Source organism: Drechmeria coniospora, chromosome 02, assembly GCF_001625195.1.
Source record: "Drechmeria coniospora strain ARSEF 6962 chromosome 02, whole genome shotgun sequence".
In the NCBI taxonomy this organism is placed as follows: domain Eukaryota; kingdom Fungi; phylum Ascomycota; class Sordariomycetes; order Hypocreales; family Ophiocordycipitaceae; genus Drechmeria; species Drechmeria coniospora.
Genome location: NC_054390.1, coordinates 1,285,671 through 1,302,876, shown reverse-complemented (window position 1 = coordinate 1,302,876; position 17,206 = coordinate 1,285,671). Strand labels below are relative to the sequence as shown.

General features: G+C 60.7%; 5 protein-coding genes across 5 annotated transcripts; 3 read left to right on the top strand and 2 right to left on the bottom strand.

The window, feature by feature from the left end:
• Positions 1–250: 250 nt before the first annotated feature.
• Positions 251–1,642, top strand: DCS_03634 (uncharacterized protein; the record flags this gene model as incomplete). The annotated part of the gene is made up of 1 exon (XM_040800951.1): positions 251–1,642. The coding sequence occupies one exon, from the start codon at positions 251–253 to the stop codon at positions 1,640–1,642; it is 1,392 nt and encodes a 463-aa protein (XP_040655984.1).
• Positions 1,643–2,214: 572 nt separating this feature from the next.
• Positions 2,215–3,289, bottom strand: DCS_03633 (N-acetylglucosaminyl-phosphatidylinositol de-N-acetylase; the record flags this gene model as incomplete). The annotated part of the gene is made up of 3 exons (XM_040800950.1): positions 2,215–2,767; positions 2,840–2,975; positions 3,058–3,289. The coding sequence occupies 3 exons, from the start codon at positions 3,287–3,289 to the stop codon at positions 2,215–2,217; spliced, it is 921 nt and encodes a 306-aa protein (XP_040655983.1).
• Positions 3,290–4,393: 1,104 nt separating this feature from the next.
• DCS_03632 (deacetylase-like protein) lies at positions 4,394–5,173 on the top strand (the record flags this gene model as incomplete). Its single annotated transcript, XM_040800949.1, has 2 exons — positions 4,394–4,796; positions 4,872–5,173. 2 exons carry the CDS (start codon positions 4,394–4,396, stop codon positions 5,171–5,173), a joined length of 705 nt encoding a protein of 234 aa, XP_040655982.1.
• Positions 5,174–5,241: 68 nt separating this feature from the next.
• DCS_03631 (putative Na+/H+ antiporter CNH1) lies at positions 5,242–10,358 on the bottom strand (the record flags this gene model as incomplete). Its single annotated transcript, XM_040800948.1, has 5 exons — positions 5,242–5,941; positions 6,705–7,531; positions 7,596–9,807; positions 9,867–10,229; positions 10,297–10,358. 5 exons carry the CDS (start codon positions 10,356–10,358, stop codon positions 5,242–5,244), a joined length of 4,164 nt encoding a protein of 1,387 aa, XP_040655981.1.
• Positions 10,359–12,830: 2,472 nt separating this feature from the next.
• Positions 12,831–14,165, top strand: DCS_03630 (uncharacterized protein; the record flags this gene model as incomplete). Its single annotated transcript, XM_040800947.1, has 2 exons — positions 12,831–13,406; positions 13,452–14,165. 2 exons carry the CDS (start codon positions 12,831–12,833, stop codon positions 14,163–14,165), a joined length of 1,290 nt encoding a protein of 429 aa, XP_040655980.1.
• Between the last annotated feature and the right edge of the window lie 3,041 nt (positions 14,166–17,206).

The following is a 17,206-nucleotide window of genomic DNA, read 5'->3' as shown; positions in this document are numbered from 1 at the left end:
ACGTCAGGCTCGGCGCGGGATCCTCCCCGCCCCCCCCCCCCCTTTGGTCACTGCTGGCAGCCGACGTTGGATCTCCTGCCCCTGAATCGAACAATTCTCCTTGCCAACATTCGGACCGCCCGTGATTTCCATTTCCCTTGCGAGGAAACCGAAACAAGCCCTCATCAAGAGTTTCTCGAGCTTCCAGCTCGCTCCATCCGCGACCTCGTGGTCCTCCCCACCCGCAGGCCTTGCCGAGCGAGACGACACGATGCTCGACGAAAGCTTTCCGACCTACCGCGTACGGCCCTCCTCCGACAGCCCACTCCAGACGCTCGTCCACTTCACTCACAACGGATCCGACCCCTCGGCCGAGTATCTCCTCAAGAGACCCTCTCCGGTCGAGTCGAGAAACCAGTATGCCGTCGGACTGCTCGACGCCCACTACGCCTCCGTCGTCTACGCCGAGGTCCTCATCAAGCCCGAATGGTCGCAGCCTACCCTTTCGGCGGCAGAGGTGCGCGCCAACGGCACGACGTCGCCCGTTCCCTTGACGCCAGACTCCTTCACCATGTCCCTGTACAATCCGGACCAGACCATCGTCATCAAGCACCGGCAGGGTAGCTGGGGAAAGTCGGACGTGTGGGAATTCGAGATGCCCGAGCGCAGCTTCAAGGTTCCGAGCGCGAGCCGCATCGATCAAGATGGCGGCGAGAGCGAGGCACCCGACCTGACGCCCAAGGTCGTCTTTCGCTGGAAGCGCGACGGCAGGCTGAGCAAGGACCTGACCTGCTTCATGTCCGGCCGCTGCGTCGGCGGCCAGAAGAACAAGGAACCCGACATCACCGTCGCCATGTTTCGCATCGGCAGGAACGAGAGCAAGGTGACCATCTACGAGCCCAACATGCCCCGCGTCGACGTCGAGGACCGGAAGGGGCTCGAGGTCTCCTTCATCCTGGGCGCCGAAGTCATCCGGGACCTCTATCTGGTCCCGCGGCACAACATGTTCAACACGGCCGCCGCCGCCTCCGGACCGACGCACGTCAGCGGACCGAGGAAGAGCTCGAATCCTCGCCCGATGCCGGCGGGACAGATGGCCTTTGCCTCCGGCGCCATGGTCGACACGTCAATGTCCCCGGCTGCCTCCTCGGCGTCCCGACCGCCACGGGTGGAGGCCACGTCTGCCGAGGAGAATCGAAAAGCGCGCGAGCGCGAGAGGCGGGACGAGGAGGAGCAGAAGCGCATCAGAAAGATGCTCGAGAAGGAGGAAAAGGAGCGGCGGCGAAGAGAAGCCGAGGTGGAAAGGGAAACGGAGCGGCTCCGTAGAGAATACGGCGTCCCGCCGCCGCCTCCGCCCCCGAGCGGTCCGTCGCCTGCGCTGCCACCAAGGGCTGGCGGCGGAGGTCGGCACTATTCGACCAACTACACGACGAACAACGGGCCTTGGTACGGGGCTCAGGACAGACCGCCGCCGGTCCGGCCGAACAGCGCAGGACCGCCATCGGCCCCGGGCGCTGGCGGACGGAGGAAGCAGTCCCCCCCGCAGGGTTCACACTTGGCCAGCTCGCAGGGGGGGTCGTCGGGAACGGGCGTCAGCAGCTTCTTCCACCGGTCGGAAGAGGATAAGCGGAAACGGGTGCAGAAGCGCAGCGTGTACTTTTGAAGCCATTTCCCAGTCACGCGTGAGAAGAGGTGGTGGTGGCGGGATTTCACGAGACAACGTCAGCCTCGAGCGTTTTCAATGACATGTTCTTTCCCCCCCTAACCCCCCCCCCCCCCTCGTCTCCCTCCTCTTGTTTTGTTTCGTCATGACTTTCTCAGATGCAGTGATATCCAGGACCCGAACTGCACATCATGCGGCGCGTGGTCCATGGAATCTCAAGAAATGCCCGCTGGTTGACTTCGAGACCGGCGGAAGTCGTAGAGAAGACAACGCCAACATCATCGCGTTGGGCAGTCTCGTCGATGAAGCGGGGCACAACCAGACGTTCCATCCCAGAAGCCTGTCAGCACGATGATTGCATGATCGCGCGTGCATGTGAAATCGGGCTCGCCTCGTCGTACCAGGCCTTCGTCACTGCCGGTGCTGGTGTATTCCGTGCTCGCATACATACGCGGGTAGTTGGGTCGTTGGGTCATTGGGCCGCTCTGCCTCGGACCCGCTTGTCTTGGACCGGCCGTCGTGCATGAATGGGTGTTGGCCATGCCGCATTTGCCTTGCCCTCTGCTTCCCCGTCACTCTTCGCGGTCCGGCGCCTCGACGGTTTCGAGCTTCAGATCGTTGATGATCATGTAGCGGCTAAAGGCAATGTACAAGTACCTGAACCACACCATCTGGCTCTTGTGGGCATCCGTCATGGCCTTGCAGGCCGTGGCGAGGCCGGCTCCACCGACAAGCTGGTTCATGAAGACCAGCCTGCCTTTCTTGGCCGGCTCGCGGTCCGCATGCGTCACCTGGACGGCCATGGTGGCGAAAACATCGAGGAAGGAGGAGTACTTGCGTAGAAGGTGGACCGTCGTGAGGGTGTAGAGGTCCACGGGGCCGTCTCCGCCTGCGTCGCCGCGGACGAGGGCGGCGGCAAAGGCGCGTGCGCCGTGGTAGAGCGAGATGTGGTTCGGGTGGCTTGAGACGCCGCGGCCGTCAAAGGTGACGAGAACGTCGATGTTGGCGCTTGGTCGAGCGCCGTCGGCGAGCTGGCGAGCAAGAGCCGGCGCGAAGGCGCTGCGGAGGAGGTCCGAGATCTTTGACTCGTCCCACGATTTCGTCATCGAGTCGGGGAAGTCGGCCCTAGAGAGGCGGCGGGTGTGAGCAAAGCCAAGCGCGCAAGCTCCGAATTCTCTCAACTTCCACCTCGCTCACGGGGTTCCCGCAGGGTGACGAGGAGAGGCGTACGGATTGTCGACGATGAAGACGTCGTCTTCGTTTCGGAGGCCGAGCTGCAGGCCGCTCTTGACGAGCTCCTTCTTCCTCGTTTCGCCAAGTCCGTCGGCGTTGCCTGCCACGCTGGTTTCAGCAAGAAACGGAGACGAAAAGCAAAAGGTCCGTGCCGGCTCCTTTGCAAGGTCGGGCGCCCATACCGGTGCTCAGGCAGAGAATCTTGACGTGGTTGCCGGTTTCGGGCCGCGTCAGGGCCAGCACCGTCGGGGCGAAGAACATGGCCTCGTCGTCCGGGTGGGCGATGAGCAGGCAGATCCGCTTGTTTCGCAGCATCGGGAAGCGCCCCGAGGCGAGGCCGGTGGCGTACTTGTTGAGAAAGGCGGCCAGGACGACGACGGCCAAGGCGGCGACGAGGCCGAGCATGGGACCCATCGTGGAAGCGCCAGCTGGTCTTGCGCGATGGCGCCCTGGTGTTCCCGGTTGCTCCAGCGGCACGCTCGAGAGAGGGAATGGAGGATTCCAAAAGGCCGGCCTCGCCGCGGAGGAGGAGGATAGGTTGGTGAGGGTTCGGGAACAACCGTCGTCGTTTGGAGGGAAGAAACATAAATTCATGGACCAGCACATTAGGGACGGACCCCTGATAGGACCATGGAGGATAGCGGTGCTTGTACTAGTGGGTGGAAGGAACCTGATGTCATTTCCCACCATGCACCAGCTACAAGCCCCTGTATCTGTGGTATCATGTACGGAGTACTTGCACGAATGTACAAGTAAGTACATAGTTGTATCACGTACGGCGTAGTTGTATCACGTACGGCGTAGTTGTATCACGTACGGCGTAGTTGTATCACGTACGGCGTAGTTGTATCACGTACGGCGTAGTTGTATTGCGTACGGCATATTTGTATTGCGTACGGCATACCTGTGTCTGTGCTTACTTACTACTAGGTACTAAGGTAAGTGTACTCCGTACAGTAAATAATACTCGTGCATGCTATCGTGATTCTCTACAAGTTTGTCCTTGCGCGTACCTCAAAGGTTCTCGTCTTCAATACAAAGTAGTTTAGTACTTGTACTGTACATCCGCCGTCCGTACCGTTCCTACAGGTCAAGTACAGCACAGCACTGCTAATCACCGCCTCCACTTCCACTGTGCTTGCGCTAGAACGTGCTACGGGTACTCCACTACGGCACGGTAGTGCTGCTAAGCTACATGTACTTGCTTAACACAGCATGGTGGCAACTAACTAATACCCAGGCCCGAAACTCTGTCCTCCTACTACACCTGTCCTCCACCCCTTTTCATCACCAAGTTGCTGCCCGCGTGCCCTGATCCTACAGGTACCTCTTCCGTATATACTTAGGTAATATTAATTACTGTACAGTACGTACTCCGTACTTGTCTGGTACATGCTTCTACTTGGGTGTGCCGCTTCAAACACTTCAAAATCACACCCATTGGGCTGTCAGCAGCTCACTTCCACATCCAACCTCCCGCGAGAAGGGATACCATCCTGCTGTGCAAACGAACCCAGGATGGCCAAGCATCGCAAGGAGCAGACGGCCGCAGGAAGCATCAAGCTTCGGCAGCCTGTACGTGGCGCTCCAACCGAGAAGACTCTGCTCGACTTTGCGCAGGAGCAAAACCTGTTCCAACAGGCCGACCGTCGCCAGGCCGAGCTGCGGAAGCAACGAGGTGAAGAATTTCGACAAGGCACGGAGAATGACGACGATGGCGACGACGACGACGACAAAGGCAAGCCCAAAGATGCCGATGCCGCCACACTGTCCCCTGGAGCGGAGAGATTCATGGAGGCGGCCCTCTGGACCGTCTCTCTCACCATGCTGCATTTTACCTTTGACGTTCTCGTCCAGCACCAGTATGGCATCGAAGTCATATGGCCATCGGTCTGGACCAGGGCAGCCAAGGCATGGCTAGGTATGTAACCCGACCGACGGCGGCCGGTACGCACGCCTCCACGCAATGTCCCAAACGCTCATCTTTTCCTCTCAGGCTTCCTCTTCATATTCTATGTCCTCCACCCGCACGAGTCCAACGCAACCCTCGTTCCTCGTCTCCCCGCGCGGTTTCAGCATCGGGCCCGCCAGTCCATCTTCTTTTTCCTGAGCGTCATTTCTGGCTGCTACCTCATCCACATCTCCAACAGCTACGGCTACCTCGCCACCATGAAGCAGGCCCCCCCGGTTGCCTGTCTCTGGCTCTGGGCTGTCATGGAGCTCGATCTGCTACCTGCCGTCCTCAGCCTCGCCTTTGCTGTCGTGTTTCTGTGGCAGCGCGGATACGGCATCAAGTAGCATTGTCAGCTGCTCATCTGTGCCCTTGTCAAGCTTGCTTGCTGGAATTCAACCCTCTGCCTTGGCCATCACGCATCATGGCCTGCGAATCCGTTGAGCAAAGACGCAGACGCACGGCCGCTGTCCACCTGGCTCCCGCCACCCGGACTTCCGCCTCCCCCTCGGCCGTCGATCCCATTCATCTTCCACCCCTCCGCCATCGATTCCGCCCACTTGCTCTTCCACTCGAGATCGTCGAGCCGCGAGGAAATTATGCTCATTTGGAGAAACAGCACCCTTGCTGTGAGAGCCTCGCGCTGCCGAACAAGCTCGAGCGCCTTGGTCCGCACCGAAAGCCAACCCATGGCCACCGACGGTCTCCCCTGCCAACTCCGATGCACCAGCGTGAAGCTGTCCTTTTCGTGCTTTCTCATGGCCGCCTTGGCTTCCACCTCGGCCACGAGGTCCAGCAGACGCTGCTCGAGGTTCAACAAGTCGTCCATGACGAACGAATACATCTGGTGCTCGGCCCTGCGGCTGCGCATCGCCACCTCGCCGTCGTCATTCCGTGCGTTGAGCGCCGCGAGGAGATCGGCGAGCCATTGCGACTCGGTCTTGTACCACGACAACGAGGTCTTGATGCGAAAGTACTCGTCGTCGCTGTTTCGCAGGTACGTCAGCCTGGCGTAGATTGCCGCGGCTATGGCGACGACGAAAGTCAGGATCCCGAGCAGGCTGGACGTGATGCTCAGCGGCGAGTCTTGCGCTGTGCCGCCCTCCATCGCATGTCTACCGAGGGTTCAGTAAGGTTCGCGGAATCGGAACCGAGCAGAATCGAGAGGTACCCTCTGCCGTGGCGATCCCTGCCGATTCGAAGCGACGGGAGCGGTTGAGCTGGACGCCGGCGATTCGACGCGCTTGTAATACTGTAGTCGACAGCCAGGTGCGAAGTGCTCTCGAGTTAAAATTTCTTGGCGCTGTAATCGGGACATTTTTTTTTCTCCTGCTGCTTGGCGGGCTGAAGACATCGAGAACAGGCTGTCAACATCAACAGGGGGCGAGGGCCGGAAAAAGAAAGCAGTCCTGTACGAGAGCATGTCAGCATCTACAATGTCTACCCCTGCCAGCAGTGCAACTCGAGCCTCCGGCGAACGAAGCCTTTTGGCAACGTTGAAGAAGCAAAGTGAGCTTCTCGTCATCGAGCAAACCTTTCACAAACACCGTTTGATTTGGAGATGTAGGACACCTCAGGAGCCCCGATAAGGTCGGGGACGGGCAGGCCGCACCGGGATGACGGGTGTCGACGAGGTGGCGCAAGGCTCCCAAGCGACGCGTTTTCTTCTGATCATACAAGTACTTGAATGCATCAATGTACTACTCGACTGGACTCTTGCTATGCACAAAAGGGGTTTGCACCCCACAATGCTCGTCTATGTTGACCCCGGCCGTGCCTCATGCCTCGTACCTCGCACCTTGTACAGCCTGCCTCGTGACTATTGCACATCGTTGCCGTTGACTGGTTTACTTCCCTCCGCGTTGCGGCTCGGCGAACCTGATGCCTCTCTTGGCCGGCGGCACGCGCTCGGTGCCCTCGTCTTCGCTGTCGCTGTCGGCGGCTCCCGTCGAGGCCATTCCCAAGGCCGCCTGCCTCCTCCGTCGCTCCGCCGGTGTCTCTCCCGTCTCCTCATCCTTGTCTTCCCGGCTGGCGAGGGCGGCGAGTCGGCGCCTGCGCTCCACTGCCGTCTCCCTCAATTCGCCCGCCGAGCGACCCTGCCTTGCCGCTGCAGCCTTGGACGAGGAAGCCGCTGGCGGTGGTTGCAGGGAGCTTCTGCGGTGGCGACCGCTGCCGCTGCTCTCGCCGTTGCTGCTGCTCTCCCCGTTACTGCCATCGCTGCCGCTGCCTTGTTCGGGCCTCGCCGGAATGGGCGTGCGACTCTGGCTGGCCAGCTTCTTCACGTCGCTCGAGGCCGTCGATTGGTCCACCACTTCCTTGCGCGTCTTGGCGTCCAGTTTTTGGACTTCCCTGATGAAGTCGGCTTTGGTCATGCGCTGGCCGACGCCGCCGATGGTGAAGCGAATCTTTCTGTCGTCCTCCTCTTGCTGCTCTGCGATCCTCATCCTCTCGGCAGAATTGTCGGCCCCGCTTCTGCCGAATGACGTCCAGCCGGCTCGGAAAGGCTGCTTGCTCGGAGGAACACCGCCCGACTGGCCCTCCTCCGCCGTCGAGGCCGGGTTGCGGTCGGCCGGCTGAGGCTTGGTGCCGAGGCCGAGGTATTTCAAGCTCGCCCCAATCAGGTCGTTGCCCTCCTGGTGTTCGCTCTTCTGCGACGGGAGCTCGTACGTCTTGACCACCTCACCATCCTCGTCCTCGACAATGATCTGGCAGCCGTCAGCAGGGTCACTCCACCATGGTCCAAGGTCGCGCCGCGGGGGGTCGACATACCATGTTGCCAAACTGGTAGGCCCGAGCCGGCTGCCTTCGCTCCACCTTACCCTTGCCCTTTCGTTTCTCACGCTCCAAGGTGTACATGTCGGTCACCTTACGGCGAAGGCCGTCAAACGACCAGGTGAAGGGCTCGCTCCCGGAATCCATCGGTTGCCCCTCCGTGATAGGTAGGTACCTTCCCGGTTCATCGCCGGCATTCGACTGCGCGTCCAGAACATCCCCATCCTCGTTCTCGAAGATGATGTGGTCGCCTTCGTCGAAGGCTTCGATCTGCACGGCTCGGTGCGGGGCCGCCGCCGTCGTCACCTCCCGCAGCCGGGGCTTGTCTTCGCCGAGAGCGGCCGGGGCCTCGGCATGCCCATCCTCGGGACTGCCGTCCCCGGGAAGCGTCGTCGAGTCCGTATTCTCATGCGACGGCGAGGAGGCCTCCTTTTCCGAATGTCCGACCGGCGGCGACGGTCGGTTGGGGAAAATGGCCGATTGGCTCACCGGACCGCCGGGTCCTAGCCCGTCATCCCACTTCTTGCTCTTCCGTTTCTTCGGTGCCAAGGACGAGGCCCGGCTGCCGGCTCGGCCGGCACCATCCTCCTCCCTCTGGCGGCGCAGGAAGTTGCTCGGGGGCGGGAGGGTGTTCATGGGGAACTCCAGCTCCTTGCGCTCGTCAAAGGACGACTCGGGCATGGTCTTGGCCTGTGACCGGGACTGGGAGGAGATGCGCGGCAGCCGGTTCATCCACGTCGGTCCGTCCTCGGGCGCGGCCGTGTAGGACATGGTCAGCGTCAGCGTGTTGATGCGCTTGCCGAGGGTGAAGACGGCGATGGAGGAGCCGTGGACGAGGATGGAGGAGATGACGAGGAAGGTGACGACGGGCCAGACGAGGTAGATGAGCTGGTAGTGCTTGACGCCGGGCGGCGGCAGCTCGGCGAGCGGCACGGGCTCCGAGTGCTCCAGCTCGGCGCGGGCGAGGAGGGAAACGAAGATGGCGCCGACGCCGATGGGACCGAAATGGCCGGCGAAGAGGGCCTCCCTCCAGTTCTTGATGTCGGGTATGAAGGGCTTGAGGGCCAGCATGATGGGTATGCGGCGGAAGAGGAGGACGAAGACGGCGATGACGACGAGACGCCAGGCCTGCATGCCGAAGACGCCGTTGTTGTACTGCTCCCAGGGGATGATGGTGCCGAAGTAGACGAAGTAGGTCAAGTTGAGGAGCAGGTCGATGACGTTGGAGACGTGCGACTCCTCCGTCTTCTCGCCGAACCAGCCGTCGTTGGAGAAGCCGACGCCGGCGGCGAAGCCGACGAGCAGGTCGTCGACGCCGAGGATGCTGCCGGAGCCGGCGCAGAAGAGGGCGACGACGAAGTAGAAGACGAGGAGGCTCTCGCGGTCGATGAGGTCGTGCTTCTCGGAGAACTTGATGCCGTGGCGGGCGATGTAGCCGATGGCGAAGCCGAAGATGGCGCCGAAGATGCACTCGTAGAGGATGACGTAGACGACGAAGTGGAAGGTGACCTCGCGGGCGTCCTGCTGGTACTGGATGAGGTAGAGGGAGAGGTAGATGAAGGGAAAGGCCATGCCGTCGTTGCAGCCCGACTCGGCCGAGAGGAGGTCCCGCAGGTGCTTGGGCACGCGCTTGGCGAACTTGCCCTTGCCGACGACGGAGGAGGCGAGGACGGGATCGGTGGCGGTGACGCAGGCGGCGATGACGAGGGCCTCGAGCCAGCCCAGGGTCGGCAGCATCCACCAGATGAAGAGGCTCGTGAGGAGCCAGCCGGCGATCATGACGGGGACGAGGAGGAGGACGACGGAGCGCCAGTGCCTCTCCATGTAGAACTTGGGCAGCTCGACGCCGACGGCGAAGCACTGGACGACGAGGACGATGCGGGAGAACTCGATGGTCACGATGTCGGTGTTGCCCCACTCGTTGGGGTTGATGAGGTTGGCCGCGTGGGGACCGAAGATGACGCCGCAGAGGGTGGCGACGGTGGCCTCGCCGATGTACATGCGCTCCTTGATGAAGGAGGAGCAGAGCATGAAGAGGGAGGTGAAGCCGCCGAGGATGATGTAGACCAAGTGCGGCTTGGTGATGTCGAGGTGGGACCAAGCCATCTCTTCCGTCCGACGCACGACGGCGTCGTCAACCGAGGTCGAGACGGAAGACGGGGGCGAGCGCGGAGGAGGCGGGCGGAAGCAGGCAGGCCTCGGCAGGTTCCTACCGGCCGGCGTCGGAGGTCGACAGCGGCCTCGAGCGGGGACGGAGGTTGCAGGAACGAGGCCCAAGGGTCCTCCGGGCGCCGCCGCGGCGGTCGATGGATGGCGAGGCGACCAGGTTGGGAGACATGCAGACAGGCCGAGGGTCGGGGGGCGACGACGATGTCGATGTCGACGGCGAGGGCGCCGGTGGTGAAGAGGGCGAGGGCGAGGGCAATGCTGATGCTGTCGACGATGCTGTCGGCGATGCTGTCGGCGATGCTGTTGGTGTTGCTGATGCTGATGCTGATGCTGACGGCGATGGCGATGGCGATGACGGAGGTTGTGACCGTGGCGATGTCGACAACAAGCGACAAACTTGGGCAGGATATGAAAATCAGATGCAGCAACGGAGCGGCACCTCGTACGGCGGGCGACGATGGGCTGGAACGCGAGTCAGGAAACAGAGTTGAAACTTGACTTTTTTTTAGCCCGACTCGGCCACGTTTACTCGTGTGGACGTGCAGCCGATGCGGCGACTTTGTCGCGAGGCGGAGCACTAGCGAAAATCATAGTCCGGGTCCGTGGTGAAAGAATCAACCACTGATACATGCAGGCTAGCCTGCCAAGGACCGGCAGCTCATCGAACGGGGCCCACGGGTGCTCAGGTCGGAAGCATCAGCGCGCTATCTCGCGCACCCACGGAGCGGAACGTCGTGCAGCACAATTGATGGGGGTACGCTGCACCCGTACTCCGTACTTTCGTCCGGACATGTCGCAGCTATAAACGGCATACTGACAGACGTGCTTACATGTAAGTAAACATGCGTGTAAGCGGATGAGTCCGGGTGCCACATGCATGGTATTAATAAACCGGTGCATGGCCATGTGCGACATGTCCATGTGCGACAGCGGCCTTTGCGTGCTGTACCTGTAGGCGCTGTACGGAGTGTACTGCAGCACATGTACGACACTATAAGTGTAAGTATTTCTGGTGGGCGGTACAAAGTATAGCGGGGTGGCAAAAGTGTCGATTCAGTTGCAGTGGTGCCACCAAGATTGAATCGTCACTGTTGTCCACTAGGTATTTACGCACTTACTTACCTAGTACTGACTGACTGCAAGTATGTACTTGGTCGTACTCGGCCATCTGCGTGTACTTGGTTGGGCCTCTCGGTCCCGTGTTTGGTGCTCCAGCTCGTGACCCAGGGTATGAGGGGCTTTCTTGCCCCTACCGCTCTCAGCATCCCCCTTGCCTTGACCGAGGAGGATGCTTGCGAAAGGTGCAACGGGCGAGCGTGACGACGAGAGCGAGCGAGGATAGGCAGGGTTGCGGGTGGGTGGTGGAGGAGACGAAGAGACTATTGACAGTTCCCCTGCTCGCACGGGGACTAGCCGTCGCTAGGGGCCGATGCCGCTCGGCTGGCACCCGCCCTCTGTCCACCGCCAGCGAGCCGGCCGCGAGGGACAGCGAGCAGGTGGTGGCTGCGAGGCGCTAGCCAAGCTGGCAGCGCGTTGTCGCGTGGCAGCAGTCCGCCCGCCGGCCAGGCTGTTGGGGGCAGGGTCTGTTGGGGCTAGGAGACTTGCCCGCTTCAGGGCCCCGGCCTGCGTGGCACACTGTCCGTCGGTCGCCGAGCAATCAGCCGTAGGCATCTTTGCAATGAAGAAACGTGCATGCAGGCGTGTTGGTGCTCCATCTTGGATGCCGTGCTAGTCGTCGTCGTCGTGTTCGTAGGGGATGCCTGGTGGCGACCGATCCATCCCTTCCAGGGAGCCCACAGGGGCCGCTCGCCCTTTTCCTGGCCGGCCGCTCCCTGTCGCCTCCGCGAGCAGCCATGGCCTGCCCTTTGTCCAGCCTGGAGTGTGGAAGCGACCATGGCCGTTCTCCCATGTTCTTGTAGTTGCACAGAGTAATGACTGTGGACGTCCGGAGTGCCACGTTCGTGTACATGTAGTTGTAGTCGTTCTGTCCATGCACCCCATGTTATCAGTGCCGATGCCCAGACGCTGTCTCATAATAATACAACGAGTACGGGGCTGCGTTCTCATCGGCGCCGCCTCGTATTGTTGCCTGCCCTTGACTGCATGCGATGCGTCAAGTGACCCGAGGACTCGGAGGCTGCGAGGCTGGCTTCGTCCTCTCGGGCTCGCTACCCGCCATGCATTCTTCTCTTCAGCTCATCCCATGAGCGCCCGCTCCGAGTATGCTGACATGTACATGTACGCATGCACGTCCGTGTCTGATGCTTGCCGTAATTACTGTGCAAGTGCATTTGTGTGCACTCGCATTTGTGTGCACTTGTACGTCTCTGCAATGTAGGTGCGATGCACACGTGAGCTTGACCAGTCGACTCCGACGACGGAAACACACGCCCGTGCCCCCCCAACAGCCCGCTGTGTGTACGCAAGTAATGGCACGAGCCGGCTGCAGACCGAAATAGACACAGCACCTTGCCACAGAGCGGGATTCGGCGTGGGGGCAGAGGCTCGCGCATCGGACAGCGCACCGGAAGTGCACGGCACCGCAAGTGCCAGCAAGGCTACCAGGGCAATCATCGACATCGTACATCGGATATGCCTGCGTCCAAAGCATGCATCCTTGATGGGATTCCATGGCCTCGCGCGGGCGTGTGAGCCATGTACATGTATGCGATTGAGACAGACTTTGGTGAGAGTCCCACGACGGATCGGTGTAGAATGTAGATGCTCTCGCCGTATCGAGAGCAGTTCTGATGGCACGGCCGCCATCCCCGTCGTCGGCCAACTGAGATGCAGTCCGCTACTCTCCCGACGTCTTCGCATCACACTCCTCTCCCCTCAGATTCAGTGGTGCCAACTGCTGGCGACAACGAATACAAAAAAACGGAGATGCCGTCCGGCTTCCGAAAGAAATCATCGGCGACGAGCCCTGGTTGGCATCCAGCCATGTCATGTTGCGCAGCAAACTGCCGTCACACCTCCGTCTCGTCGTAGCATGACCAGCACGGCCCCGAGTGGTGGTCTCGAAGGTGCAGGACATCGGGAGCAACCAGCTACCGAGCGACGATGAGGGCCATGCATCCCACGGCGACGACGACGGCCGATGAAGGGATTCGTCGCCCCAAGGCGTGCGCCGCGACAAAGTCAAATGGGCTCCCGCCCCCGCTCCCCGGCAAGAGAGTCTGCCGCGGTGGCCGTTTGGATGTGGATGCGGGGGCCTTTGACGACGGCGGCCCTGGCGTGGGAGGGCTCGTCGTCGTCGAGGCAATGCCGCCGCCCGTGACTGTCGGAGTTGGCATCGTCACCGGCGTCGACGACGTGGATGCCGTCGACGTGGATGCTGTCGACGTGGGATCCGGGTTTGCCGAGATGGATTCCCTCGTCCGAGTCGACGGCGGCGTCGTCGTCGCAGGGTCTGGCGGGATTCTCGTAAAGCTCTTTCGATTGCTCGACGGCGGTTGCGTGCGAGTCGTCGTCGTCGATTTGCCGTCGACGTTCCCTCGGCAGAGGGCGTCGACGAGGCTGCCATTCTGCCCTTGGCGGAATAGGGTGTCCAGGCCGACGCTCACCAGGGTGCATGATGCTTGTATCTTGATCTCGACACTCTTCAAGCTCTCGCGGCACTCCCGAGAGCACACCTTGGTCCTTATTTCGCCGAGGCTGCATCCCAGAATCGGCGTGTTGTAGGCCGCGATGCAGCCGAGCGGCAGGGAGAGCGAGGACAGCGCCTCGAAGCTGGACAGTGTCAAAGTCGTCGACGATGCCGTGCCGGCCAGCAGCAAAACGTCGACCATCCGTTTCTTCATCGTGCCGGTCCGGAGCATGGCGCAGCCCCTCGACGCAGCCACAGACGACGGGTTTGAAGGGAGCTTTGTTGGCCGAGGAAATGCACAGCCGCCGACGATGGTAGCCGACGATCAGGACGAGGGCGAACCCCGCGGTTTCGGAATGCGGGAAAAGGGTCGATCTGGCTTTCGTTTACCAAACACCACTGCAAACACCTTTGTGCGTGGCCATGCGAAACACCAACCGTCACACGTGCCACCGTCGACTCGGTTCGACAGCCACTGGCGACTCTCCCCTCTCCGCCGACGAGGGGGCTCCTACCTCGGTCGGTGTTTGCGAGTTCCGTACGCCTTGAGCGTCGGAATTCACCATGATGCCTCGTGGATCGTCCACCTTGCTGCCTGCCGTCTTGTTCCGCCGAACCCAACTCGTGCTGCTCCGTCGTACGTGCGGCCGACGGAAGGGGAAGCGAGAAAGACCCTTCTCCGGCTCGGCCCGGCTCGGTTGGAGAATCAAGGAACAAGGCGAGCAGAGCTTGTTCTGAACACTCGTCACGAACGACCGAGGCCCCTGCTCAAGTTTGTCGCCTTTCACTTTCCACTTTTCTGGTCATGAGAATCCGTATTCGTGGCGCCTTCCGGCTTCGATGATCACAGTGCCGTCTCTGGCGAGGTTCCGAAGGGCCAAGGAGGCTACGGATTTTGCCCCGGCGAACCCCGAATCCATGGGGCGACCTCGAGGTGCAGCCAGTATGTGTTGCGGGCGTGGTGGCGGGAGAAGGCATCGCCAGCTTCATCGCGGCCTGAGGCCAGTCGACTCGTATGGGCGGTGAGTCGGCTCCGATGCGGGCACAGAATCGCCCCTTCCATGGCGAAACTATGGCCCGGAACCGAGGGAGGGGATCCTTCCATCTCTGCTCGCAAACCATGATCCACGGCGACTGCCAATTGTCCATCGCCGCTAGCTCGGCAGCATGTGGAAGCAGGGCGGATTCTAAAGGCCTACTGTGCGTCCCCGAAGGGTTCTTGGCCGACACGACAAATCAAGGCTCGAAGCAGCACCTCGAGTCTCGTGCAGACCGGCAGGCTAGCGGCAGACCGAACCATCCCCAGCATGGACGGACTGACAAACGGTTTGCTTCTTCAAGGGGGCACCCCGGGCGACTCTGGAATGCAAGCCTCGTGCGTCTGAGACTCTGCTTCAAATAACCACGGTGGATGCCGACGAGTCTAGCATCGGCCCCGAGGCTCCAAGGGTACGCTGTCGATGTGTTCCCGCATCTGGCATCCGTTGGAAACGCGCATCAAGACACTCTCCAGACGGCCCTGCCACGAAGGCTGATGGCGGGGCTCTGCAGAATGCTCAAAGTCAGTCTTGAGCCGACAACTACGTCTGCGGCTGCGAAAAGGTAGACGACGGGTCGACTTTGATGACCATGCACGTGGTTACATTCACGGCGTGAATGCTTCGTACCTTGTCCTACGTCACGGAAGCCACGGTCAACGGTTGATGATACGGCACTCCTTTGGGAAGCAAGGGAGGGCACGGGTTAGATGCAGGGAAGGGGCGGCATGGAGGACGGCCATCTGCTTCAGCACCATGGGCGTTGCGGGAGCCTACATACGTCGAGGTCACGGCATCGCCATTCACCGGCCATGCATGACCAGCCTCCCGAAGCCCTGGGGAGAATGATGGCGCGTGCGACGGTGTTTCTGTCCAGTCGGCCACCATGGAGGCCCAAGCCGGCCAGCAGAAAGGATGTCAAGGAAATGGCGACCAATCAACCAACGGCCGATGAATCGGGCGAGAAGGCGCGCTTGCCGTGCTGCCATTGGTCTTTCGTCGGAGCCTTTACGTCGAACGAAGCTTGACGTCAAAGTGAGATGCTCGAAGCCTCGGTCGAAAGTGGAACTCGACGACGGGTCAAACGGCTGACGGAGCATGAAACGTCGACGGCGGGCGGCGGAACGATGGGGTTGGAGGGGGGCTGTGCAGCGGAAGCAGTAATACTTGGTAGTGCATGCTTGCACCGAGCACTGACGACGGGCAAGCAACAAGGTGTAGTGCAGTAGGCCAGCAGCTACCGGGCAGCCGATGGGAAACAAGTACTGGACGTACTCGTACAGTACGTGTGCAGTGTACAACAAAGTACATGCTCACAACTACTTACACGGGCAGCGTGCCTAGGTATTACCCAAGGTACTCGGGCATCTGCGCATCTGTCCGAGTACTCGTACGCTTGCCCAGCGCGCATGGTGCGGAAGCTGACCCTTTTCATGCACGAGGGCGGTTGGCACGACGGTACGGGCAAGCAAGTACTTGTACATTCATCCAAGAGGCGGTCGGCCCTTCCAGAAGACGGCCAGGGCGTTGGTGCCGATAAAGGCCCCCCCCATCCACCCACCCACCTGAGCGGTGAGCGCATCGAAGGAGGACCATGTCATGCCATCACGGGGATCCCTGCGGCTTTTACCGAGCAGGCCAGAGGGCAATCGCAAGGAGTGATGGACGAGACGATCACGGCCGCGCTCCTCGCGCCGCCGGCCTCACCCTGTCACCGCGGGTGAGCAATGCGAGCGAGCGAGGCAAAACTTGGGCGACGACACTCACCCAAGTGCTGTACTTGCTTGTAATGCTTGTGCTTGTACTGTACAGTAACAGTACATGCACATGGATGTACATGCGAGTATTACTGTGGTGTAATGCTTACTTGATACAAGTACACGTACTTGCAGGTATTAGTTACTGCACTTGCTTGCTTCCTTGTACATGTACTGTACTGTACTTGAGTGTACAGTAGTTGAACGTGCCTGCATGTATCTGTACGGAGCTCAAAGCACAAGTACGTACTGAGGTCGTTGTATAAGTACAAGTACAACTACGGACTACACTGCAAGACTGTGCAAGTACAATTACGGAGTACACTGCGAGTATACGCATGACCATGAACGAGTTGTAAGTACTGTAACTGTCGGTATGTAGGAGTACTACGGGTACTACGGAGTAATAATACTTGGGGGAATACGTACCCGACACCGACTAATAGCACCTACTAGGTACTTATCCACGTATATGTAAGTGTTTGGCCTGCTTGCGACGAGTACAACTACTTGGTCCTTCTTATAGCGGCACCTGGATAATATCAATGCAAATATCTGCTGGTGCCCTCTCCGCCGCGCTAGTGCAATTGGTGGGCGGCCTGCAGCGTGCGGCCTACAGCGAACGGCCTGCATCAGCGAACGGGGAGCCGAGGACGACGGCGCCTCGCTGCAGCATCGTTTCATGGCTCTCCGCGTCATGACCACAATCGCACCGCAACGGTCCGTACGTGCTACATTCATCCATCCACAGGCACATGTCCATGCCCGCCCACATTCCACGCGCTGAGACGGCATCGCGAGACCTGTTCTGCCGTCGGCATGTGGCGTGCAAGGAGACGTCATCTTGGCGAATCATCCGTCCCCACGCGCCGTCCAGCGCCCACGACGCCACCGCGCGCCCGTTGACGTCGACGCAGTCGCTGGCCGACCGCCATGTGCTCCTTTGTCAAGCGCCTGGCCAGCTTGCCGCCAAAGAGGGGAAGGCCGCCATGTGAGCGGAAGCACATGCTGGTTCCTTCAACGATACGAGTGCCGGTACGGAGTACATGCGCAGGT